Source organism: Lissotriton helveticus, chromosome 2_1 (genome assembly GCF_964261635.1).
Source record: "Lissotriton helveticus chromosome 2_1, aLisHel1.1, whole genome shotgun sequence".
Lineage (NCBI taxonomy): Eukaryota > Metazoa > Chordata > Amphibia > Caudata > Salamandridae > Lissotriton > Lissotriton helveticus.
Window position 1 is genome coordinate 417,201,060 of NC_136059.1, and position 27,137 is coordinate 417,228,196.

General features: G+C 46.8%; 1 protein-coding gene across 1 annotated transcript in view; it reads left to right on the forward strand.

Annotated features, from left to right (window-relative positions):
* Window positions 1-11,891: 11,891 nt before the first annotated feature.
* Window positions 11,892-27,137, forward strand: part of PARP8 (poly(ADP-ribose) polymerase family member 8) — a 759,201-nt gene continuing 743,955 nt past the window's right edge. The window contains exon 1 of the mRNA XM_078675052.1: window positions 11,892-12,577. Within this exon, the coding sequence (XP_078531178.1) occupies window positions 12,487-12,577 (91 nt within the window). The 5' untranslated portion in view covers window positions 11,892-12,486. The remainder of the gene's footprint in view (window positions 12,578-27,137) is intronic.

Below are 27,137 nucleotides of genomic sequence, written 5' to 3' on the forward strand. Positions count from 1 at the left end.
TGTGCTGTGTTTTCACTTTATTACTCTTTGTGTGCTTATAAATTCTTTACCCAGAGTTAATAAAGCCTGACTGCTGTGTCTGAAGCTACCAAGAAGTTAAGCACATGTTAATTCAGTGACTTTTGGCGGTTTACCCTGACAAGGATTGTGGTTGTTGCCTGAGTGGCACTTCCACCCCTCTCCACCAATAACCCAGTTTCTTAGAGCCAATCATTGCACGTATTTACTGTTTTGAGGAACCCTGTTTGATCTCTGCTTTATAAAGGAGAGCTCAACTCTTGCCAACATCAAGGATGACAGATAGAACAATACATATAAACAAATCGGACTGCAGTTAACATAACTGGAGAGTCATCAGCAAGTACTATGCTAGTTTCATACACCGGTACGCATTCTTGGTTGAACCATTGAGAAGGTTATTAAAAAAAACACAATTGTACTAGGGTGAGGAGCAGAAAAAAGCATTTATGGAAATTAAACAGGACATTTTGAAAGCACCAGCTCTTAGACCGTATGATCTCAAAGAAAGGAAAATAATAACGGTTGTGGCCAGTGGAATTGGATTCAGTGCTGTTATCAGTCAAGTTGTGGACGAAAAGGAATTTTGCAGCCTGCACTTTGCTTCAATTTGTTGCCCATTGTTTCACGTTTGGTACGGCTTCATGTAACCTTTCATATTTTTTAATTAAAAAACCCGATACCTCTTGAGTGCACCTCTCCAAGGCGGCTCTCCTGGTTTTTTTTTCCGGTGACAGCGGCCATCTTGGGCGAGACCAGCGTCACGAGCGGTCAGCGCTCTAGTTGTTTCACGCTGCCTGCCAGCTTCAGCCACACCTCTTAAGTTGATGCTGGCCCAGAAGCGCAGCGGACGAGCTCAGCGGACCCGCAGATGGCGCGCCAAAGGCGCGCCTAAGGCAAGCCCGTCTGCGCCTGTCCGCGCTAAGTCAGCGCTCAGGGCGAGCCACTCTGTCCGGCACGGCGCAGTCAGTTACAGTAACAGCTTCATTCATATTACTAGTGAGGGGCTGAAGGCCCTCAAGCCCCCGTCCTGTTCTCCCCCCATAGTTTGGTCCACTGGTCCTTCCAGTGACTTTGCCTTCGCTGAGTGTGGTTACAGATTCTTGTCTGAACCGCGGACTTCGGCCATACCGGTGACTACTACTACGGAGGGGACTAGCAGGGCCTGCCTTACCAACGCTAGGTCAGTGAGGAGGCACCATGTTCATGTGGCGGACCTTATCTCTGATAATGATCTGGACATGTGGTTTGTTACAGAAACATGGTTTGATGCTTACTCTAATCCGATAGTTGCTCTGGCCACTCCTGCTGGCTATAAAGTGCATCGGCTTGACCGCCAGTCGGGCAGGGGTGGGGGCCTCACCATTTGGCTTAGGGACAGTTGGACCCTGCTTTGCGAGCCTTACTTGCTTTTGGGAGACTGTGAGGTTCTTAACTTCAGCATTCAATTTTCTGCTCACTTTACGCTCGGGGGCTCTTTGGTCTACCGACCTCCCAGACCGTCTAAGCACTTTTTAGACTCCTGTGGGGACGCCCTAGCTGAGCGAGTTCTGAGTTTCTCCAGGTTCATTTTTCTGGGCGATGTCAATATTCACCTAGACCAGGCTGAGGCCTTGGACGCCTCTGCTCTGTTGGACGCCTTCCATCTGGTGAACCTCTCTCAAAGAGTTTTGTTTTTCCACCCATCTTGGCGGGCACACCCTAGATATTATAGGGGCCAACTTCCATTTATTGGTGAAGAAACCAAGTCTGGTCGCTTGGTATGACCATTTCCCCAATTTTTTCTCTTGGACTCTGTTGAACTCCTCCCGCCCGGCCCGTTGCTATCGCCCCCCTGCCTTTAGGAGACCGGACATGGGGGCCCTGAGCGTCGCTCTGGGTGCCTCTCGTCCCTCCTTTCGTGGGGATCTTGAGGACAATGTTGTCCAGTTTGCGGATTGGATTACAGGTTCGGTTGCGTCACAATCTGCCTTGTGCCAGTCCAAGCTGAGGAGAGAATCCCCCTCTAAGCCCTGGTTTTCTTCGAAGCTGAGGACTCTGAAACGGGAGTGTAAAACTGCCGAGAGAACCTGGCGCGCCCGAGGCTACTGTCTTGTCAAAAAGAACACTTTCAGAGCAAGACAGAGGCTCTACTATTCAGCCATTGGAGAAGCCAAGGGTCACTACTATGCCACACGTATTGAGCGGGCCAAAAACAATTCTAAAGAGATTTTCTCCATTGTTCAAAGCTTTCTGGCCCCTTGTGCGCAGGCTGCGGTCACTCCCGTTTCTGACTCCTGGTGTAATTCCTTGGCGACTTTCTTCAAGGATAAAATAGCCAGTATCCAAGCTTCGCTCTCCATCTTTCCAGGGCTCCATGATACGGGGTCTTTTCCTTCTATCAGCAGGGCAGAGCCTCTCTTCACCTTTTCGGACTTTGGCCTACTGGATTCGGCCAGCTCTCTTAAAATCTTGAAAGCTCTTAAGTCCGGCTCTCCCAATGATCCCTGTGCTGCTAGGCTACTGTCTGACCTGGCTGACACCGTTAATCCAGAGGTGAACTTCTTGATCAATAAGTCACTCTGTACAGCCTCCGAGCCTACTGCCTGGAAACATGCCCTGATTCTTCCACTGCTCAAGAAGCCCTCTTTGGACCCTTTAGTGTCTGAGATCTATCGCCCTATTTCGCTACTACCTAGCTTGGCGAAAGTTTGTGAGAAGGCCGTAACCTTCCAACTTACCAAGTTCATCAAGGAGTCTAAGGGGCACGGAATCGGCCCTGCTGGAGGTTGCAGAGGCAATTCGGGAATGTCTGGATGCCGGCGGGAGGGCAGCGTTGGTATACTGGATCTCTCTGCAGCATTTGACACGGCCCCCCATGCCATGCTCCTCAACCGCCTCTCTGCTATCGGCATTGTTGGCAAGGCTTGGCACTGGATCGGCTCCTTCCTTGAGGGCCGGCAACAGCAAGTTTGGCTCCCCCGAGTGCCTTTGCACCTCAGCCGGTGTCAACGGGGGTGCCACTGGGGTCAGCACTTATCCCCCTCCTCTTTAACATCTATATGACTCCGCTCGTCTATCTTGCGGAATCACTGGGGGCTAAGGTGATGGCTTACGCCGATGACACCCAGCTGCTGTTCACCTGGCCCAAGGAAGCTGACTCGGTCGGGCTGGCCCAAAACTGCCTTTCCTCTGTTTTTCACTGGCTATCCAACGCTCAGCTGAAATGTAATGAAGGGAAGTCGGAGGTGCTGTTGTTTGGCTCCTTTCCTTCAGATTTCAGAGAGAGGCTCTGGCCTCTGGGTTTTCCTCCGCCCTCAGATAGAACGGGCGCAGTAAAAAATCTAAGCGTTTGGTTCGACCAAAATCTGCGTTTTGCAACGCATGTGAAGAAATTGGCCGGTACTTGTTTCGGCATACTTAAGAGTCTGAGGAAGTTTCTTTCCCTCTTGCCGAGAACCTCTAGAGAAACTGTGGTCCGTGCATTGATTCTTTCTCGTTTGGACTACGCCAATGCTCTCCTGGTGAGCTGCTCGGGGTCCTTGGTTAAAAAATTGCAGGTCATGCAGAACTTGGTGGTCAGACTCATTATGGGGCCCTTTATAACTACAAAGGAGATTTGCCATCTATGTCCCAGGTCGAGTGCTCCGGTCTTCAGCCCAATGGCTGATGCAGATTCCGAAGTTCAAGCGCCAGCGACTTGGCAGCAACTCCTTTGTGCGTCGGGCCAGTTTGGCCTGGAACCTGCTGCCCTTAGCCCTTAGGACCACCCAAGACCCAGTGCTTTTTAAAAAGAAACTTAAGACTTTGCTATTTTAATCTGATACACGGACATTCTTTCTCTCAGGAGCTAGCGCTTTGAGTAGCTGCGCGCTTTATAAGCTCAATATAACATAACATTTATTTCATGAGGCTTAAGGGAGACTGATAAGAAGTATAGCATGATAGAGAGAGAGGTGTTGGCTTGTGTTTGGGCGGTAGAAAAATTAAACAATTATTTGGGGGGGAAAAGCTTTGAAATTTTGACTGTTAGACCTGACATCATTGGCGTGAGTCTCCCTTCCATTTTTGATGGATTGCCTCCTTTGTTTTGACCTATTTTTGCTGGTTGTATGTTTTGGGCCCTGTGCTACTGCTAATCAGTGCCACAGTGCAAGTGCTCCCTATGTTAAATTGATATACTGATTGGATTCCATGATTGGCTCATTTGATCTACTGTCAGCCCCTAGTACAGTGCACCATGTGTGCCAGGGCTTGTAGAGCAAATGCTGCTGGTGGGCTTGCAGCACTGGTTGTACCACCCACAGAAGCAGCTTGTAAAGTGTGTCTCAGGCCGGCTATTGCAAGGCCTGTGTGTAGTCTGTGACTACCATGTTGACTTGGCCAAGTGCACCCACTTGCAAGTCCCTAAATCTTCCCTTTGCTTCATATTAGACACCCCTTTGGTAGGCCCAAGGGCAGGGTGCATTGTAAGTATAAGGTAGGACATGCTCTGATGTGTTTAGCATGTTCTAGTAGTGAATTACAGCCATTTTCGTTTTTCACTATTGAAGGCTACCAGTTCTCATAGACTAGAATGGGCAGTGAAGATTGTTATATCCCTACAATCCTAACTGACTCAGGGAACAAGGTAGAACTTCGAGTTTAGTATGCCTGAACTCAGAATAATAAAATACATCTTTTAGTAAAGTTTATTTTAATATTCTGTGTTTGCAAATACCACTTTTAGAAAGTAGGTATTTGCTTGCCTAACCATTTGAGCCCGCCTCTGCTGACTTGTGTATTCCTTGTCTGGGTTTGTGTGTGACAGGGCTGGGGAAATTCCAGGAGACAATCTGGGACAGCCCAGTGGTGAATAAGGAGATTTAACTCCAGATGGGAGGGGGAGAGTGCACCTGGGATCTGAATAGGGCTGGGCCTTCCCTCCACAATGCTGGCTCCACCGCCTGTGGCTTGTCTGATGACTCTGCCCTGCACAGTGAAAGGAGAAGGGGAATCCTGTCAACAGAGTGCTCCAGAGCTGCATCTTCCCTCCCTGTGCTGGCTCCACCTGATGTGGGGCGTCTGATGTTTCTGCCCTGCACAGTGAAAGGAAGAGAAGAGTCATGTAAACACAATGCTCAGGAACTGGTTTGAACTAGGCAGAGGCCTCTCTGCTTTCAGAGAACAAAGGATTTTGGGATATAAATATTGGGACCCAGTCCCACAGACTTTAGATCACTTCTGGGACAAGAAGCCTTTCTGCCAAGGAGAAGAACCAAGGAAGCTGCAGGAGTTTGGACTACCCCTCTGCCAGTGTGCTGTTTGCTGGGTTGGCCTGCAGTGGTTGCTTCATTGCCAAAGGAAAGGAGAAAGAACTTTGTAAGTACTTTTATCTACAGAATATTCTCCAAGGGCTTGAACTGTGCTTGCCTCCTGCTGAAGTCTCAGGGCCAAAAGACTTCACCTCCAGCTCCCTCCTGAATTTCCTTGCTGGGAATTCTGACTCCAGTCACTTGCGTGCAGCTGGGAGCTTGAAGCGCGATGCATCGGGTAGAAGTGTATCACCGTTGCAGCTGAAATCATCGCAACGCCGGAGAAGCGAGGGTTTGTGCATCTTCCTGGAAGCGTGTGTCCATCAAAGCTGTCTGCTGTCGCATCGCCGGAGAAGCGCGACGCATCGAGAGAGCTGTCATCGCATCACCGGAGAAGCGTATCGCAGGGCCTGTCGCGGCTCTAAAGTACAGAGTCGTCGCAAGGCTGCCAGGGCGTCATCGCATCGTCATCGCATCGCTGCATCAAGGACGCCATCCTCTCGCATCGCAACTGGATCATCGCATCGCATCGCATCAAGGCACCATCTTGCGCACCGCAACAGGTCGAGAATCTATGCATCACCTCCGCACTGGTAAGGCTCACGACGAGTCCCCTACTCTGCGCAAGCAATGAGGAAGGACGCAACCGTTCCCCGGGTCACGGAACCGTCGCATCTCCCCTTCTGCGAGCCTTTTGTTTACGTTGCGTGCAGCATCCCAGAACTTTGTTGAGAACTTTTTCGCATTTACCAACAACTTGAGCTAAGAGACTTTTATCATCCTTTAAGTGACCTTTAGTATAGTATTGTGTATTTTTGTCGTGTGTGGTCTTGTGTTTAAGTCTATATAAAGAATGCCTATTTTTATAAAACCTGTGTTGTGTCCATCTGTAGTGCTATCACTGTATTACTGTGTATATTCACAAATGCTTAACACACTGCCTCTGAGATAAGCCTGTCTGCTCGTGCCAAGCTACCAAGGGGGTGAGCAGGGGTTGTTAAGGAGAGTAATCCCCTTGTCCTGACTTAGAAGTAAGGGTCCCTATTTGGACAAAGGTGATAACCATTGCCAACTAGAGACCCCCAGATCTAACATTGGTGGTCAGCGGTGAGGATTTTGAACTTTGCATTTGTGTTTCATATACAGTAATTGGTGTACACTACTAGTGAGTGCAGACCAAACGTGACCACATACTTTTTTTTTTATAGAATCCTTTTTCCTTGGAACTGTTATTTTTTCTAAAGACTCACAATTCTTACTACCATGAGTAAACCAGCATCTGTTGCATCTATGGATCTTGATTTTGAGGAAGAGAGGTTGGAAACCTACACTGTGAAACAGCTCAAGTATCTCTGCAGGAAATTAAAAGTTGCTACACCAGGCATTTCTAAAAAGGAAGACTAACAAAAGGCGCTGAGGGCCTGGGTAGAAGCCAGAAATGTCCCAGATCTTGTTGTGGAGCCTGTTGGGGATGCAGATGGGCAAATTGATGGGCAAGAATTTCCAGCCAGGGGAGGGGTGCCATCCCCACCTGGCAGCAGCATCTCTTCCAAAGACCTGTCCCCCAGACAACTGGAAGACAGGGAGAGAAATAGAGCACTGAAGCTGGAGTTGGCTAAGCTTAAGATGGAGGGTCAGAGGGAAGCAGAGAATAACAGGTTGTCTTTGGAAAGAGAGAGAATGAGAATGGAGCATGAGAGAATATTGAGGGAGTTAGAGATCAAGGCCAGGGGCTTAGAGATCAATTCCTCTGGTGGCAGCGCACCATCTGTGCCTCCAGAAGGCAGGGTACATATTCCCAAGGATGTCATCAAAGATTTTTTTTATTTTTTTTATTTTTTTTATTTTGTAGAGCGCATAGTCACCCTAAGGTATCCCAGCGCTAGGCACCCTATCTCTTTAGTTTGGGCCGGTTCAAGGGCGGTTGAAGAAGGAAAGGGGGGGACCGGGGATCAATGTTTAGAGTAGGCGTAAATCATTGGGGAAAAAGATGAGTTTTGAGCCGCTTCCTGAAGTGAAGGTACCGTGTTTCTAGTCTCAGGTCGCGGGGGAGCGAGTTCCAAAGTCGTGCAGTTTGGACTGAGAAACGTCTTCCGCCTGAGCGGGTTTTCTTAAATCTGGGGGTGGTGATGAGATTTTCTGTGTCCGACCGGAGAGATCTCGTGGGTCTATAGGGTGTGATAAGTTTACTGAGAACGGGGGGGCCTTGCTTTTGAAGTAGTTTGTGGGCTAGGCACAAGGCCTTGAATTTGACCCGCTCCCTTATGGGAAGCCAGTGGAGGAGTTTGAGGGCAGGTTTGGCGGAGGTTCTGGCATGGGTATTTGTGATAATCCGGGCCGCAGTATTCTGGATTCTTTGAAGCTTGGTGAGGGTCGCTTCAGGGGCGCCTAGGTAGATCACATTACTATAGTCAAGCCTTGAGAGTATCAAGCCTTGGATAAGCAATTTTTGAGAGTTGAAGGGCAAGAGGGGCAGGACTTTCCTCAGTGATTTCAGGAGCCCGAAACAAGTCCCGGCTACTTTGTTTGCCTGCACAGTGAATGAGAGGTCCGAGTCGAGCCATACCCCTAGACTTTTTACCTCTACTTTTGGGTCAGGGGGGGGGGCCATACAGGCTGGCCAGATGTTCGGGGAGAGTGTAAGCCCTTTTGGACCGAGGAGCAAAACTTCGGTTTTTGTCCCATTTAATTTTAGGGCTGAGTTGTTCATCCAGAGATGGACCTGTGAAAGGCAGTTAAATAGGTCTGCTGATTGTTGTCTGGGGTGAGATAGGGACACCACTAGTTGTGTGTCGTCGGCGTAGCTGACGACGCTAACTCCGAATGGGGTGATAACCTCCTCCAATGTGGACATATAGATATTGAATAGAGTGGGGCTCAGGGAGGAGCCCTGAGGCACCCCACATTGGAGGGGAATTTCGGAGGAGCGGGCGTTCTTTTCCCAGATCTGATAGGTCCGTTGATCTAGGAAGGATGAGATCCAGGAAAGGGCTGAGCCTTCCACACCTACTCTCTTGAGTCTTTTGATGAGAAGTTGGTGATTGACGGTATCGAATGCCGCGCTGAGGTCGAGGAGGATCACTGCCACTGATCCTCCCTCGTCAAGCAGTGTTCTGGCTTCCTCAACCGCGGCCAGGAGGGCGATGTCAGTGCCCTGCCCTGGACGAAAGCCCGTCTGTGAGCTCTTTAGTTTGTTGTTACTCTCCAGAAACTGGGAGAGTTTCCTGTTAACCAACTTTTCAGCGATCTTGCTTACTCCCGGGAGTAGGGAAATAGGCCTGTAGTTGGCCAAATTTTCGGGGTCGAGGGAAGGTTTCTTGAGTAAGGCTTTTACGACGGCCTTCTTCCAGCTCGGGGGTACAACTCCCTGTTGGAGTGAGGCATTGATCAGATGTGTCAGGGGGGGGTGATCGTGGGGGCTACTTCCTTGAGAATCCGGAAAGGGGCGGGGTCCCTAGGAGATCCACTCTTTATGGCATTCAACGTGTTTCCTACCTCCTCAGTTGTGACTTGTCCCCAAGAGGAGAGACAAGTAGGTATTGAGGGGTATGGGGGGTCGTTTTCATCACACAGATTCGTAAGGGGGATTGAGTCGAGAATTGTTTTGATTTTATCATGGAAGAAGTTAGCCAGTTGTTGCCATTTTTCCTGATCGGCTTTGGGATCTGTGGGGTGTCTTGGTCCCTGTTCTGGGGTTTTCAAAAGCTCTTTGAGGATGGCATAGGATTCCTTACTAGAGCATCCCGCTTTCTCTATTCTTTCCTTGAAAAACGCGCTTTTAGTTTTTCGAATACCGGTTTTGTAGGTTAGAAGGGAGGTCGAGTAGCTATCTTTGTCACTCTTCGGTTTGTTTTTTCTCCAAGAGCGTTCTGTTCTCTTACACTCTTGGCGCAGAGCTTTAAGTTCTGGAGTGTACCATGGAGCCGATGTTATTCTTTTGGGATGTTTGAAGGTCGCCGTTTTAGGGAGAAGTGTATCTAAGGAACAGGTAATCCACTCCTCAAACTGCTTATCGGCCGTAATAAGGTCGGTGGAGAGCTCGGGGGTGGATTCTGCAAGGACGGCGGCCCATTCCCCAGGTGTAAGTTTATGCCACCGTCTGTCGGTTACCTGAATTTTAGTGATTGGGAGGTTCAGGGTGGAGATTTCCCAGGCGATAGGGACCAGAAAATGGTCCGTCCATGGAAGGGACACGGGTGGTTTAGTGGTGATAGTTGCTACATTTGTCAGAATGGGATCCAGTAGGTGTCCCTTCTCATGGGTAGGCTCGTTGTTGACCAATCGGATATCGAGTGACATTAGGTCTAGCCGAAGGTCAGAGGCTATCCGGTCCGTAGGGTCCACAAAGGTGAAGATATTGGTCAGTGGTTTGCAGCCTATGAGATTGCAATGTTGGCCCACCGGGTCCCTGAGAAGGATTGGGGAGCGGGGTTGTGGGGCCGCTTTGTCACTGAAGGTAGGGACACTTTGTTAGACCTGCCCAAGGAGCATAGGATGTCTTATAACCACATGAAGGAAGCACTGATGACAAGATATGGGTTAACTCCAGAGCTCTATAGACAGAGGTTCAGGAATTGTAAGAAACTGGAGGGAACCACTTGGGTAGAATATGTGTCTTTCTTTTGCAGAGCCATGGATGGTTGGGTGAGGGGTAACAATATTGATAATTTTTCAGCTCTCTATGATTTGATTGCCAGGGAGCACTTATCTGCTAATTGTTTTCCAGAGCAACGCTAGGCACCTTGTTGATAGCAAGTTGACTAATCCTAGAAAGCTTGCGGAGGAGGCGGACCGCTGGGTCAGTATCAGGGTCCTCATGGGTCTTGTGGGAGACTCCGCCAAAGGTGGGCAGGGTCCCCAGCAGAAGAGTGGGAGAGACAAGGGTAAACAGAGGGAGTTCCAAAAAGGTCCCCAAAGTAATTCCCAAGGGAACCAGGGTAAAGGTTCCCAGCCGCCCCCTGAAAAGAAGTCAGGACCCCCACCAGGTTAACCTGTTCATAGGGGGCCTGTTACCTGCTTTCAGTGTAAGCAGGTGGGACACCGTTGGTATGATCCCCAGTGTCCTCAGAAAGGACAGTATGTGCCACCCCGTGCACCACCCCGTCAGATGGCCAGTGTAGCCCTGGGTGGGGAGGAGATGGATGCCCAAGGTGGGTGGGGTCCCGCAGAAATGTCCCTTGTCTCATTAGGAGATTTTGAGATGGTCCCTAAAACTCAGCTGCCTGATAACACTAAAAATACAGGCAGTGGGTGACCATCAATGGCCATAGAGTGGAGGCTCTCAGAGACACAGGAGCAAGTGGGACAGCTGTCAAGTGTCACTTGGTCTCTGAGGAGCAGGTAGTCCCTCATGCATTCTTCCCAGTTGTTGCCGCTGACAACACAGAGAGCCATTGCAAGGTGGCTCAAGTTTCCTTTGAGTGGGGGGGGGTCTCTGGTACTCTTCAAGTAGCTGTGAGGCTGTCCATGCCTGTTGATTGTCTGTTAGGCAATGATTAAGAAAGCTCCCCTTGGGCTAAGGTGGAGAGGAAGGCACATTTGGAGATGTTGGGTCTGCCTGAGTGGCCATGTGTGACCACTCGGTCTATGGCAGCTAAGGGGGTTCAAGAGACCCTGGAGCCTGAAAGTAGGGCCCAGGGATCTGCCTTAAAGAGAAGAGGTCAGGGGCGTGGGAAACCAGCCCCTATTGTTCCCACGGTCCAGGAGGAGGCAGACACTGAGGGGGATGCCCTGGAACCCACTGGTGAGCAAGTTTCTGAACTGGGGAACCTACCTGAGCTGACCCATTGGCAGCAAGAAGGGGGTCCCTCCAGGGAGGAATTTTGTGAAGAGCACAAGAAGTGCCCTTCTCTTGTGGGTTTGAGGCAACAGGACACAAACCAGGCAGCAGGTGATCAGTCTGGATCACATTGGATCTACTGGGAGAATGGTCTCCTGTATAGCAAGCCTAAGGTTGCTGAGCCTGGGTCAGCCCGTGTGAGGGTACAAAAAAGTGAATCTGTTTATTACTCTTCAAAACAAGTAGTAAAAGTAGTTGATAGCGCAGTTTTTAGAGAAAAGGGTTGGTGGAATAAGAGTGCTCTTGTGTTATTAAAACCAGGGCACGAAACATTGTTCAGTCAGAACGATGGAGAAGATGTAGAGTTGAATGCGCACAATTTTGAAAATGTACCACAAGGTTGTTATTCTCAGGAAATAGTATATGCACTAGTTTTACAGGAAGATGATGTATTTAAAAATGAAGGAATTGTAGTAAAAAGAGGTTGCGATTAGCATGAAATGAACAAACGGTTGATTTACAAGGATATTCTAGCAACACAGTTAGTGGAAGACGAAATATTGTTATTCCTGCAAAGTACAAGGGTTTTATCGTGTATTGATTAGAAGCTAATTTTAAATTGAACTTATATTTATTATCATCTGTGTTAGCAGTGTATAGATTAGGGTAGTTCGTTGTTTGTGTGAAATAAAGGAGATGTTGCATTGGTAAGTAAGAATGGCGGAGATGATGTCACAATTACGGAGATGACACCTGTAGATGACGTTTACATATGTCATAGTGGCATGGAATGTTGCTAAGCAATTTATGGCACGCGGGATAGAATGTGGGGGAGTTGGCCCGGCGGTTGCGGAACGAGCTTGGCTGGTGGGCCGATGTCTTGTGGGCTCTTCGTATTTGCTGAACTAAGAAACGAATATTTTAACTCTTTCTGCGTTTGGATCATCACTTCGACACCACAGTCCCTCGCGGCGCTCTCCCATCCGGTACCTGGCGAGCCCTCAGCTTCAGCACCTCCCTCCGAGCCCGCCGATGCCTCTTCAAGGAGGTGGCCGGGCTGGGCTTGCTGGGGCGTCTCTGCGGCTGCGCGAAGGCAGCCTCCTGCTGGTGTCTGGATGCGACTCCTTCCCCCTGCCTCCGCCTTCGCTGCCCCAGTCTCCAACCGCGCGCGTCTTGATGCCGCCCGCCCGCCTGCCTCATCCTGCGCCTGCCCGAGCCGCTGAGCCGGTGATCATTCCAGCTGTCAGTCCACGCACCTGACGGACGGACCAACAACAGGCGCGGGGAGCCGGTGCGGTGAGCAGCGCCCTGCCCTCCCTAGCCATCCTCCCCTGGCAGCGCCCGGAGCCCCCCCGGTGGCACCACTGGCCGGCGGCGGGGCGGGGGGATAAGGCAGCTTTCACAGGGTGCTATTTCATGGGGATGTGTTCAAGGCAAGAGCGCATCCAGAAGGATATCGACGTGGTCATCCAGAAGTGCAAGGCGGAGAAGGACTGCCTGTTCACAGGTGAGCCGCGCATAGCAACCTGCAGGCTGCCACACGCCGGGCACAGGGACCCGGGTATTGTCCGCGCTGGCCTTCCACTTCCCCATTTCTGTTTGCTTCACTGCGCTTTCATTTTGCCACGATTAAGGGTGATGAGTCACCGAGGAATAGAATTCTCCGTGGCTCCCTCCTCCGTGCCTCTTCCGCCCACCTTGCGCATGGAAATCCCGTGCCCGGAGGGGAGGGGTGGGGTGGGGTGGGGTCCCCAGTTTTACCGGCAATGGCAGGTGGGGCGCGCCCCCCTCACTCCATCCCCCGTGTTGTTGCCGAGAGGGGGTGCATTATCGGAGCAGCGGCTCTGTAGGCCAGGTTCCTGTACCCATTGTTGGACGGGCATTAATAATAGAGCAGTGCCCATATGAAAAACAGACGCTCTAAATTGTTGATGGCTTGTGTTTCCTTTTATTGGGCTGCCTCGCTCGTTTCAGTGATGTAGCCGTGTATTTAAGTTGTGTGATCTTTGCGTGTGCGTGGTCTGAGTGGCATATCCACAGTTACATCATGGTATTCTTGGGGTGATTTTAATGAAAGGGATCGGAGATAACTAGAATTGTATTTCCTGTCTGGGGCCTACCTAGGTAGGCGTGGAAAATCCCCTGTGATTCTGTTAGGTGGAAAGAAATGAACAGCGAGCGGTAATGACTTTGCGAAGCATTTTTATGCAGTCGGGGGCACAGATGTTGCGGGGTGTTTTCTAAGCTCCTAGGCCCTCGTTTCTTGGTGCTTACGGTCAGACTGTTCTGCCTTTCTGTAGAATCACCTCTGTGTCATGTCATTTCTGCACCCGTCTACAGGGACTACTACTCAGGTGTGCATTATCGCTTTCGCTTTCTAATTCACTTCCTTTCTCGCTGTTTTTCTGCGATGGCATGCATGATCGTCTTCTGTCTAGCAGCCCCTGACAATAGAATTTCCTTCTGTTGCCATGGCAGCCGTTGCACTTGTAATGAGGGTCTTTCTGTACCTTAAGCATCCATCTGCTTGTTGTAGAGGGAGCGAGCTCGCTCAAACTTTGTCAAAGTACCATTTAATAATGCGCAGACATATAATGGAAGAACAATGGTGGTGGGAAGAAACGAGGGCAGCCATGAGTACACTGGGGCAGGGCTTTAAGTGGGATGAAAAAACTGTGAGTCGCTCAAGGGGGCTTGGCGAATGTAGTTAAGGGCGTGGCTTAAAAACACGTAAGCTAAAAGTTTGTGCTTAGCATAGTGTGCGCCCGCCTGATATTTTGTTGTTTCTGTCATTGCATTCAGATGTATAATACAAGTAACTTCACACTTAACAACAAGTCAGGACTATTGGCTTTGCCAATGGTTGTTAGTTGCATAAGATAAATAAGCAGCAACTGTGGCTTGTATATAATATTGAAAAAGCTTCCACTTAAAGCCCTGGTGGCACAACGACAATGTTGCTGCTTCTTAGTTCCGAAAAGAGAAGGGAAATCCAGAGAGAAAATGACTCTCTTTAAGGATTTCCCTTTCCCTATAAAGCTCGAAGAAAACGGACAGCCTGTGCCAGGGCACAAAACAGAGCCCGATAGAGACCTGTTTCGAGGCCTACTTAAAAAAACTGCCGGTGCTCAGACCCGGCCCACTTAAAGCCCTGCACTGGGGTCTATTTGTGACGGGTAAGGGAACGTGATTTTTAGATCTGGTGTCAGCCAAGACCAATTTGAATTTACTAAAATTATACGTATAACTTAAAGAACTCTCTAAATCCATTGGCCCGTTGCTGTGGCATTTACATTTTGCTTCCACCCACTACATCAGACAGCATGGGGCAATGGGGCAGCTTACTTAAGCCACTGGTTACCTTCACTTTGAGTTACTGCATTTTGCTGTTTCACTTGGAGCATATGCGGGCCAGTATTTTTGTTTTTATTTAATATTTTAATTACTTTAGTGCTGCCTTTGCGTTTAGAACCCAATGTGATAGAAGGACCTTCATCAGATCCCATCTCTTGCTAATGCTGTTGTAAATTTGTTTCTTTCTGAGTGGCCTTGTTTATCAGTCTGCTGCTATTTCACATCGGCTCATATGAACTCTGAATATAAGCTAATCAGTCTGCTCTGTCAATCTCGCCAACAGATACGTTTTCTTTTTGTTTTGCTGCTTTCTTGCTTTCTTTCTTGCCTCTTTGCTTGTTTCTTACTTTCATCTTTTTCTTCTTTCTTTCCTTGTTTTGGTTCATAACTTTTTTCTCTTTTGCCTTCACTTTTTTCCCTCCATCTTTTTTCTCTTTCTTCTTTCCTTGTTTCTTTTGTTCCTTTACTTCTTTCTTTCATTCTTTTCTCCCTTCTTTGGAGCTTTTTTGTTTGTTTGTTTGTTTGTTTGTTTGTTTCTTTCTTTGTTTCCTTCTTATCCGTCTTTCTCAAAGGCAAGAGGTTTGCAGTAACTGCCAGACTACTTAGCATTTTTAGGTCTGTGTTAGTCGAACACGTTCGATTTTACGAACATTTTGTGTATAACCTATTTACTTATATTAGTTTTTAGCCAGATTCATCCATTAATCTATGATGTGTCATCCACAAGTTTTCTCCCTCACTCCTCAGCATGCATTAAAGGGCAATCCGTCAGCCCTCTTCAGTCATAGGTTGACTTCAGTATGACTTATTGCATGCTGCCCTTTCACAAGGAGTACATCCACACCCAACATAGTTCCCTTTAGTGCCAGGGGGTTCTATGGAACTGTCTGCTTTTGTTTTAGACCAGCAGACATTTTTGCATTTAGGCAATGTGTTTTTTTTTTTAGATTGCTGATGACCAAGCAGCTTCTTGAACAATAACGTTTTACAAACATCCTGACAGAAAAAAACAAGATTTGCCACAAGGCTTGCGGCCAATGCGAGATCTTTTGTCTTTGGCAATGCTTGTTTTTCATGTTCAACCCTTGTTCATCTGAAAGAAACACATTAGTGATAGACTCCTTACCTTAGAATAGATACCTCAGTAAAACCAACCCCGGTGGTGGGTCTGCAAACCAAGATCACACCAGAAAGTCATGGAGAACAGAAAGGCCAAAGAAGCCGTCTCTCCGGACTTGACTGTCAAGGCAATAATGCTTAGTAAAAGTGTGCAGCCAGGCTCACGTGGCTGCCTGACAGATGTCTTGCACCACGTCCTAAAGCAGTAGTAGCTGCTGTCCCCCTGGTAGAATGGGCACGCACCCCACCGGAGGTTCCTTTTTAGCCAGAGAATAACAAGCCTTGATTCCCTTACCTTATGAAACTAATGAACACACTGTTTGGGATGATTTCAACGTGGCAGCAGTATATGACAATCCCAATGCTATCACCATAGATGAATGGGACACTGAATATTCACATGCTGGGATATTGTGTAAAGCAGCATCCTTTATCACACAAGGATGGCCTAGCACAAAATGAATGTCAAGGAGATTTAAGAGCTATGTGGGAAATAAAAAATGAACTATCGATAATTCTGGTTACTTTTGTAGAGGAGAGAGAATTGTTCCCACAATACTACGATCCAAAGTCCCATCCTCATCGCCAAATGTAATGTACGATATTGATGTCAAATCCAGAAAGGAGAAGGCACATCAGGTAGTTTCAAGTTCGAGTTTTTTTTTTTTTTTTTTTTGAATTTTTAATAATTTATAGAGCGCACATTCACTATGCAGTTTCTTGGTGCTAAAGGATTCCTGGACTGAGGAGGGCACCGGGGACTATAAGCTATAAGCTTGCTGAAACAAAAAAGTCTTAAGAGCTTTGCGGAACTCAATGTAAGAGGGGGAGGATCTGACGGGGGGCGGAAGAGTGTTCCAGAAGGTGGGCGCAAGAACTGAAAATTTCTGGCCTCCCGATCGTTTTTTCTTGAAGCGGGGGATGACTAGTAAGGATTTAGAGGAGGAGCGTAGGTCTCTAGAAGGGCTGTAGTTGGAGATGGCAGAGTTCATGAAAGCAGGAGCAGTGCCTGCCCGGGCCTGAAAAGTGAGGCAGCCGAGTTTGCAAAGGGCTCTTTGTCGGATGGGGAGCCAGTGAAGGGACATGAGGAGGGGTGAAGAATGGTGATATTTAGATAGGCCATGCACCAGGCGGGCTGCCTGGTTCTGCACCAGCTGAAGGCGCTGAAGTGCATAAGCAGGGGCACCATTATAGATAATGTTCCCATAGTCGATCTTGGATAAGACCATGGCGATCAGTTTAAGTGCAGCAGGGGAGAAAAACCGGGATACTTTCCTGATAATACGCAGAGTGAAAAAACAAGAAGAAACAACAGAAATAATGTGGGTATGAAGTGTCAGATGATGATTGAGTGTGATGCCGAGGGTCTTAACTGAATGAGAGAGGGTGGGAGGGGGGCCAAGAGAGGGGGGCCAGAATGAAGGCGACCAGGGGTTGCCACTGCCTCCAGTCAAAATCAGCTCTGTTTTATCCGGGTTGAGTTTAAGGTGGTTTGCATTCATCCAATCCCGGATAAACAGCATGACGGACTGGAAGCTAGTGGTGGCTGGTGAAGGGGAGGAAAAATTAAAAATAAGTTGGAGGTCATCAGCATAATTGTAGACTGTGACATCCATTTGTTGGAGTGCAAAAATAAGAGGAAAAATGTAAAGGTTAAATAAAAGGGGAGAGAGAGAGGAGCCCTGAGGGACACCACATTTCACCCTGCGGGGCGGGGCCGAATATTCAGCAAGGTGGACCGCCTGAGTACGGTCGTCGAGGAAGGAACCTATCCAGGTCAGGATCTGTTCCCCTATGCCCGCCGCCTTGACACGGGACAAAAGGATGGAATGGTCCACCGTGTCAAAAGCGGCGGACAGATTTATTCGGTATTACAGCATATCACGGGAGCACAGCTGTCCTCTTTGAAGCACAACTGTTGGAGTTTCAAGGCTGAACAGAACTTTATCAAAATGCATATTTAAACATAACATAACTGAAGATGCGCATGCCGTAACTAATACACAACATGTGGAGCGTAACAGAGAATGAACATAAAAGAAAGACGCAACGTAATAAATATAAGTGAAACATTTAGGGGCCGATTAGGATGGCGGACGGACTTGCGTCCGTCCGCCACCCCTGAGTAGGAGGGACCGTCCGCATGGGCAGCGGCGGTCCCTCCATGGCAATTAGGATGTGACCGCCAGGGTGGCGGTCACATCCTCTATTTTTAACATTGCGGCGGGTGCAGCTTCAAGCTGCACCCGCCGCAATGTTAAAAATGCATGTGTTGCATTTACATGCACAAAGCGGCAGGCACCGCACGGTGCCTGCTGCTTTGTGTACGCAAATGCAGGGGGGTACCATAGGTACCCCCCATGTGCACCCCCCACCCCCCATTCACCCAGGGGGCCCGCAACGGGCCCCCAAAGTGAATGTCCGTATGCTTTTCCATGGCGGAAAAGCCGCCGTGGAAAAGCATATTTACACCAACATCATAATATGGCGGACGGTGTCTCATAGACACCGCCTGCCATGTTATAGCTTTTCCGCCGCGGTCGGAAGCCGACCGCGGCGGAAAAGCGGCGGACGGAATTCCAGACACACCAGCCATCCTAATTTGGCGGTGGGTCTTTGGAGTCTCCGCCGCGGTTTTTCCGCATCCTCCAGGCCCCTTAGTATGTAACCCTTTACAGGCAGTGTGCATGGTTTTTAAAAAGTAGAACACGTGTACTTAAGTTTTACATGTCTGTGAGGTCTAAAATGTCCAAAGGCATTTTTCGCTGTGACAAGACTGCCTCTCCCATAAAAAAAAGCACTGGGTTACGTTATAAATAATAATGTATAACTTCTGTTTGGGTATGTCTAAAACCATGATTCAAGAACTCAAAGTAATAGGATTTTTAAATCCAATCTGATGGTAAAGTCAGAGTTTAAATTTCTGTTTTGAAAATGCTACTTTTAGAAAATGTGCATTTTCCTATCTAGTACCTCTAGTAGCACTTTCAGAGACAAACTCCAACTGTCATCTAGCAGCCTTCAGTGAGGTGTAAATTCTTCTCAGGAAATGGAACAAATAAGCCTTGATTGGGAGGAGGTATGACAGCCTTCTGACAGGATTGCTTGGACAATGTGACTACCAGCTGGGCAAGCTTCAAAGGGGCATCCCTTCTCACAAGCAGATGTAACTTACACCTAGGCCTGCCCCTGCCATTGTCCAAGCAGTGAGAGTGGTACCAATCCCGGGGGGGGGGGGGAGGAGGGGGGGTCTCAGAATTGGTTGTGCATGGGGAGTCCCTCATTTCACTAGACACCAAGTTTTGCCCTGAGCTCTGACCAAGGGAAGAAAGATTTTGCCTTGTTGGAGTTTTCCGGTGCAGGACACAGTTGGACTGTTTAGGGCCAAACTCCCAGAAAGTGATATCAAAGTGAGTAGGGCTACCCATGAGAACGTTTTTCCTATTGGTTAGGGAGTCGCTTCACCCAGAAGCTAGCAAACCTGATACCTTCTTCAGAACACCTCTGGACCTGTGGAAGACAGAAGAAGGACTGCACCTGCTGAACCCTGGACTACAGAAAGAGGACTGCACATACTGTAACCTGTTGTCAGAGACCCCAAGAGCTGGGCTTGCTCCTACTTGTACCCAGGACTACTGGTCTCCTTGGACTACTGGGCTAGCCTCCTGTTAAGCTCCAGGAACACAAAAGTTGCGAGAAGCCCAAGACTGTGCTGAGCACAGCTGACCAGTTCCAACTGGATTTGCCCTCGACCCTGCTGGTTGCTTCCGGTAGGTTGAATCCTAATCCTCAAGTGGTACCCAAAAGCCCCTGGAGCCTTGACTGGTGAAGATTGGACTCTCCTCAACAAGAACTGCAAAACTGGACACTTAGAAACTTTTCCCAAACATTTTCCAAAAAGAGCCAGAGGCTACCACAGGATTGCCTCTGAGCCGCTGCAACTGACATCACATTGCCAGTTAGATTCAACGTATTTGTTTGCCCTTCTGAAAGAAGTTTGACTTCCCAAAAAGTTTTTAAGTGCGAATATAGAAATCTTCACTGGTAGAAGACACTAAAAGTATCCCACCGGTGAGGAGCCTTCCGTGGGAGTGAATTTCAACTTTCTCCTGCTCTGAGCTTTCCCACCAAAAATCAGCGGCTTCACTGGGACTTCCTCCATTGTTTCTCCAACCTCATGGAACACATCTCAGCCACCATCTACTGTCTTGCCTCGCAAAAAGTGTCAGCTTCCAGAAAAGATCCTAAATCTGAAGATAACATTTTCCACTGAATAGAACCGGGTCCCCTTTCCCGACCCGCGGTCCATTGCGCTTGACCTTAACCTTTGACCTAGTTTAGCACGACCAAATACTCATGGTTGGCACTTCGAGCTTTTTTGTGCTACAAACATATAACACTTTGAAAAATCACATCTCTGGTTCCCAACATCAGCTATTTTGTCATTTTGATGTCTATTTGCTCATTACATTTTAGGGCCTATATTAGGAATGACCCCCCACTATTAAAAATGAAAGTTTAGGCCTGGAAAATGGTTTACTTTACCAAAAGGGAGTCACTGTTCCTTATAGGAGAAAAAGGTGGAAGTAGGGAGTACTCTAGTCGTATGCTACTCTGTCTGTGGGTGACAGTTTGTCCTCCTCTTGTTCCCCTCACACACCCCGAAGGATGTCATGCTTCATCATTGGGCTTTGCTCCTCGTCGGACTGGCACTGCATGGTCCTACGGGTCCCCCGAAGGGTCTCTTTATCGGATATCTTTTGATGAAGCTGTATAGGTGCATGGGTGTAAGTGGCAGTGAAGTCCTAAAGAATGTATTGAAAGTGGCTGGAGGGGGAGTGAATAATTTTATCAAGGTGATCCCTCTGTCATTATTAAAAAAAAGTGTCTGGTGCTACTCTAGGGGATGTTATGTCCCTTTGTAGCTGGATAAACCATATGTCCTTAATGGACATATATCCCGGTCAACATGTTTCGCGCTTTCCTATGGTCTCAGGAGGAGATCCAGAGAACTTCTTTAGGACCAAGCAAAAGAATGTAAAGGATTATATCTACAGTGGCTTAAAGATTTCAGTACCGCTGGATAAACAAAGGAAGTAGTACTTCTGCAACAACAAGAGTTTAGGAGACAAGAATACAGGTTTCTATTAGGGTATATATGCTAAAGGTAGTTTGTTTTCTGGTAAAGTCTGGGTCATCCATTGGAGGGCAAGGTGCTCATAGTCCATAGCGTGGTCATTATTGCTAATGATCGCTGTATGTACACGTGAGCAATAGGTGCTGTGATCATTACATTTATAAACGGTAATGATGTAGTGACAGACAGACAGACATAAAGGTAAGATCATTGACTAATGCCAAATTGCTGTGTCAGGGTTGTTAACTGTATCAATATTTTAAGCATATATCTATAAACACATCCTGGTTTTTATAAGGTAGACGTGATTATGTTTAAAGGTTCTATTATCAGGTAAATATATGAACCTTAGGGACTAGGTTGATAATACCTTAGGACCCCTCCATTGATGGCAAACCTCGAGACTCTGTGCTTTGAATGCATGAATGAACAAAATTCTCACCCCTTAGTAATTAGGGTGAGACCCCATGAGATCAGTGAGAGTCACTCGAGGCCTGTAATGGGAAAAAGAAAAAAACACCAAACAATAACACTTGGAGGGCTCCATAGTGCCATGTGGTAGTACCAGCAAAGAGTTTTCTCACACCAAGAGAGTCTGTGGTCAGGTGCGGGATCTGTCCTGAACAGACCTCTCGCCTACGTTACTCACAGTTTCCTCGATGCATCAGGGCCGAATCACCTGTGTGTCTCTCTCTGTCTCCGCCGGTAGAGGGGTGATTGTCCTGCCTCCTCTCGTAGGAGTTGCGTACTTCCCAGTGAGATGCTAATTGTTCAATGAGCGGCTTAATTGGCAAGTTTTTTACGTGTTCTATGTGTGCCATCTTTGAATGGTTTACTCTTAATTCTGAACCCGTTTTTTGGTGGGACTTATGGGGTACGAGGTTCTGTAGTGAATATGTGTCATTGTTATGATAACAGAAATAAAGGAAGATGTCCATGTATGTGCGTGAATTCTTTATTTCTGCGTAACTGAGAGTGTAATGGTCCCTGTCTCCATTTTAGCATGGTGTTTCCCTACATGTTGGGAGATGTGCTGAAAATACTTACTTCCCTAGGGGGCTCTAAGGGTAGGCAACGTATCAGTGGTACATAAGTAGAAAACATTTGTAATCACTGGAGTTTTTATAGATGGCTGGTATTGATCGGAGCCAAATGGTCCTGGAGCCAAATGGTCCCGGTCGCCATCTTGGAATGGTGTGTCCCTTTCATGTTGGAAGATGTCTTTGAGATTCATAGTTTCCTAGGGGTGGATAGCGTGTTGGTAGTACATAGTTTGAAGACATTGTAATCACTGGTGTTTTAGAGATGGCTGATATTGTTTGAAGCCTGAAAGGTTTGTTATGTAGGTAAATAAACTGAGGTTAATCTCCTGAGTTTACCTAGGGGGAGATTTTACAGTACCTCAATCCAAGGTATCTTATCATTGAGACCTCAGGTGTTGGTTTGAAGGCGATAGACCCAACTTTGCTACTTTTGGAATAGGGTCTTGGTTGTCCATAGGGGGTTGGACTCAATGATAGTCCAATTGACTTGGTCTGGTGTATGTCCCTTTTCAATGTTGTGCCTGCTCCTTTTGGTGGTGTTTCTGCTGCAATGAATGTTGCTTCTGTGCTCGTTCACCCTAGTTCTCACAGCTCTAGAAGTCATCCCTACCAATAGGAGGTTACAGGGACATTTCACCATATAGACACAGTTTTTAATATTACAATTTGTATGTCTTTTTTGTGACCACTCCTGGTTGTTCAATTGGAGTTTTTTGGTATGAGTTGTGAGCGGACGGACATTGCAAGTACCACATGGATAGTGCCCCTTCACCGTTGGTAGGCCCCATAGAGTCCTTTGGTTATCCACCTGTTTTTTCTTTGGTCTCGTGTGGACGACAATATCTCTTAAGTTCTGTGTGTGCCTGAATACGAATCTTGGGTGTTCCAGTTACATTTCACTGTGTTGAGGATGATCCAGTGTTTTAGCAAAATCTTTTTGACTTGGCTGGATTGAGGTGTGTAAATTGTTACACACATGATTGTTTCATCTTTCTGTTTTTCTTCTGTTTCTAGAAGAGCTCCTCTGTGATTGTTTCGTGCGCGCTTCTGCACAGTTTTTATGATATTTTGTGGGTAGTTTCTCCTTTCAAGGTTTTTGCTTAGATTCGCAGCCTGTATTTCGTATTCTTGTATGGTACTGCAATTTCTTCTGAGCCTCAAAAATTGTCCTAAAGGGAGGTTTTGTCTCAAGGCTTTTGTGTGATGGCTGTAGTATGGCATTAAACTGTTACGATCCGTAGGCTTTTTATGTGCCTTTGTTGAGAGATTTCCATCTTTGAGGAGAATCAGTAGGTCAGGGAATGGTATTTCTTCACCAGAGGTGGATAGTGTGATTTTGAGGAAGGGGTCCTGTTGGTTGATCCAGGAGTGAAATTCTTTGCAGCGATCCTCTGTGCCTGTCCATAGCATAAGTGCATTATCTATGTGCCGTTTCCACTCTTTTATTTCTGATTTAAAAGGTTTAGAGCCTGGTAAAATATGTAAGGCCTCAAAGTGGGCCATGTATAGGCATGCTAGGCTTGGCGCAAATGTACTGCCCATACATGTCCCATAGATTTATTGATAGTGTTGGTCTTGGAACTTGAAAAAGTTGTTCTTCAGGGCTAGTTTTGCGCATTCAAGGATGAAGTCAATGGGTTGTTGTGTGGCGGCTTTGCTGTTTCTCAAGGTTTCTACAATCATTCTCAGTGTAGCTTCTTGTGGGATGTTGGTATATAATGCTTCCACGTCAAGTGTCACTAGTAAGGTAATTTGTCAGGTCCTCTGATGTTCTCAATGAGGTTGATGGGCTCTTTAGTGTCTTTAAGATAGGATGGCATTGCTTGTACCAATGGCCGTAGAAAGTGATCGCAATACTGACTCAATGGTTTTAGGATAGAGTTGATCCCTGACACTATCGGTCTGCCCGGTGGGGGTATGATGTTTTTGGGGATCTTTGGCAAGATGTAGAATTATGGGGTTGATGGTTTTGTGTTCACTAAGTAATCTACTTCGTTCTTGGTTATCCAACCATTGGACAGTGCTTCAGTCACTGAGATGGTGATTCTTCTCGTGAGGGAGTCTGTGGGGTCTGTGTCTGTTTTTTTGTAGTATTTGGTGTCTGCCAGTTGTCTGTGACATTCGCTATTGTAGTCATCAGTATTTAAAATAATGATTGCTCCACCTTTATATGTATTTATTTATTTATTTATTTATTTATTATATAGTTTTGTATAGCGCGAACAAGACCCGTTGGTATCAGAGCGCTTAACATCGAGGTAGGTTACACATTGACAGTCTAATATCAATTCTAAAAACAAACAGATATAAGGTAAAAGACGCTATGGCTATAAGGGGTGCCTAAATAAATATATTCCAAACACATGTGCAATTAGTAATAAAAGGTGAGAAAGGCCTAGTTCATAACACGATCCATATCAGTAGCTAAGGTGGGCCTTGCGAGACCCCAATTGCATTAGGACAAGGGGTTGAGATTGCTTGGTTAACCCGGACTCGTTGAGTTCTGTTGCTTAGGAATGGATTGAACCATCTCAGCACACTACATCACATTACATCGAGGTAGGTTACACATTGACAGTCAGATATCAATTCTAACAACCAACAGATATAAGGTAGAAGAAGCTGTGGCTATAAGGGATGCCTAAATAAATATATTCCAAACACATGTGCAATTAGTAATAAAAGGTGAGAAAGGCCTAGCTTATAACACAATCCATATCAGTAGATAAGGTGAGGTATAGGTTATATAGTTTGGCTATGAAAAACAGCTATTGAGATTGCTTGATTAACCCGGAATCGTTGAGTTCTGTTGCTTAGGAACGAATTGAACCACCTCAGCACATTACATCACATAACATCAATGTAGGTTACACATTGGCAGTCAAATATCAATTCTAAAAGCCAACAGATATAGGGTGAAAGAAGCTGTGGCTATAAGGGTGCCTAAATAGGTATGTTCCAAACATATGTGCAATTAGTATTAAAAGGTGATAAAGGCCTAGCTTATAACACGATCCATATCAATAGATAAGGTGAGGTAGAGGTTATATAGTTTGGCTATGAAAACAGCAATTGTTCACACAGGACTGTGGTATCGATCAGGGTACAGCCGAGGCTTGTGAGTGGAGTCGGTCTCTTGCCAATATTAGTATTCATGAAGAGGGACCACTCTTCGGCTGATGTAGTAGTTCATATCAGCGATCCGTCGGCTTCCCTATGCCAGGTATTTACTCATCATATGGCTTTTCAATTCCCGTTTGAATGTTGCAATATTTTGGATCTTCCTAATGCTTGGAGGGAGTGAGTTCCAAACTCTGGGGGCAGCTCCAGTGAATGCTCGATCATAGGTCTTTTTCTTTCGAAAAAAGGCCGGCCTCAACAGCAGCTCCTTGGCGCTTCTCGTTGGTCTGTTTCCTCCCGATAGCTTTATTTTCTTGCTTAGGTATCCTGGCGTGTTATAGTGCACCGCTTTGTGAGTAATACATGCTGTCTTCATTTGAATTCTGGCCTCATAAGGTAGCCAGTTTAGTGCTTTCAGGTGAGGAGATATATGATCAAATTTCCTCGATCCAGTGATAAGTCTTGCCGCAGCGTTGAGACAGGCTTTTAGCGGTGCTGTAGATGTTTTAGGTAGACCAGTTAATGTAGAGCAACCATATTCGATCCTGGATATGACTAGGGACTGTATAGCCAATTTTAAGTCTGCCTCTGAGATGAATGGTTTTAATTTTCTTAGGTAGCTCAGATGGAAGCGGGCACTTTTCGCCATTGAATTATTGTGGGCTTTCATGTCGAGGTTCTCATCTAATATGATTCCTAATGATTTAGCTGAGTTGACTAGGGTTGGTGTGCAGTTAAGCGCAGTCACCAATTTGGTCCATTCCTTTACTTCCGGCTGGCTCCTTGGAGGTGCAATTAGCACGAATTCTGTTTTCTGGGCATTTAATTTCAGATGATTCGTCGTTAACCATTGCATAGCCATCTTTAGTGTCTTATTCATTAGATCTATGTCATCAAGGGAGGCGATCTTTAAGTATATTTGCGTGTCGTCAGCATACATGTGGTAGGATATCGTTGATTTCCGAAGAATGTCTGTGAGAGGTTCGACATACAAGTTGAATAGATCTGGGGATAGTGTTGAGCCTTGCGGGACCCCAATTGCATTAGGACAAGGGGTTGAAATTGCTTGGTTAACCCGGAATCGTTGGGTTCTGTTGCTTAGGAACGAATTGAACCATCTCAGCACATTACCGGCCAAACCCATCCTGTCTTGTAGCCTGGACAGTAGTGTTTCGTGGTTTACCGTGTCAAAAGCAGATGACAGGTCTAGGAGAATCAATAGGCATGCTTGATTTTGGTCTAGGGCTTGTAGCGCGTCATCAACAATATGCAGGATCGCTGTTTCTGTGCTGTGCCCTGCTCTGAACCCTGATTGGCATTCGTCTAGTAGGGAGAACTTGGTGATGTGTTGCTTCAATTGGCTCTGCACGCATTTCTCAATTAGTTTGGCCAGTAAAGGGATGTTGGTTACTGGTCGATAGTTATTCGGATCTGATGCGTCCGCTGTCGTTTTTTTGATTATTGGCACTACTTGTCCTGTTTTTAGGCAATCCGGGAGGATCCCTTGTGTAAGTGAAGCGTTTATTATTTTGGTCCAGATTGGAACCACAATGTGGCTGATTTCTCTTACACATTTTGCAGGTAAAGGGTCTTGATAGTGGTTGTTTGGTCTGATTTCTGACAGTGTTTTGGCGATCTTGACCTGGTCATATAATTCAAATGTGTCCCAGTTTGCTTCATTCTTTGTTTTATTACTCTCTGTTGTCACACAGGCCTCGCTCCTCGGCAAAGTTTGGGTCGGGAGGATAACCGCGGCGTTTGAGAGCTCTACCTCTAGAGATTTTGTTTTCTCAGAGAAGAATGTAGAGAATTCCTCACAGCTTAAGGGAGTTTTTGAGTTTTCTTGGGTTGATTTGGCTAGTTTATCTGATTGCTGTTTTAGTATCTCGAAGAGTTTTCGTGGTCTGTTTTTGGCATTGTCTAGTTCTGTTCTTATAAATTCTTTTTTGGAATTGATTACCTTTTTGTTATATTCGTTTCTGATTTTTCTGAGGGCTTTCAGCTCAGGTGAGGAAGGGTGTTGTCTCCATTTTCTTTCGGCTGTTCTCAGTTTGCGCCTGTCCTCATTCAGTGACCCACTAAACCACGGATTCTTTGGCTTGTCTGTAACTTTTTTCATTTTTAGAGGCATGGTGTCATTGACGATATTTCCTATTGAGGTTATGTAGTGCTCAGTCAGCTCATTTACATCCTGCATGTTGTTAGGTGGCTTTAAGTCTCTTTCGCAGCTCTCGACCAATAGCTCAATATTCGCCTCTTTTATATCTCGGATCAGTTTTCTGGACTTGGGGGGT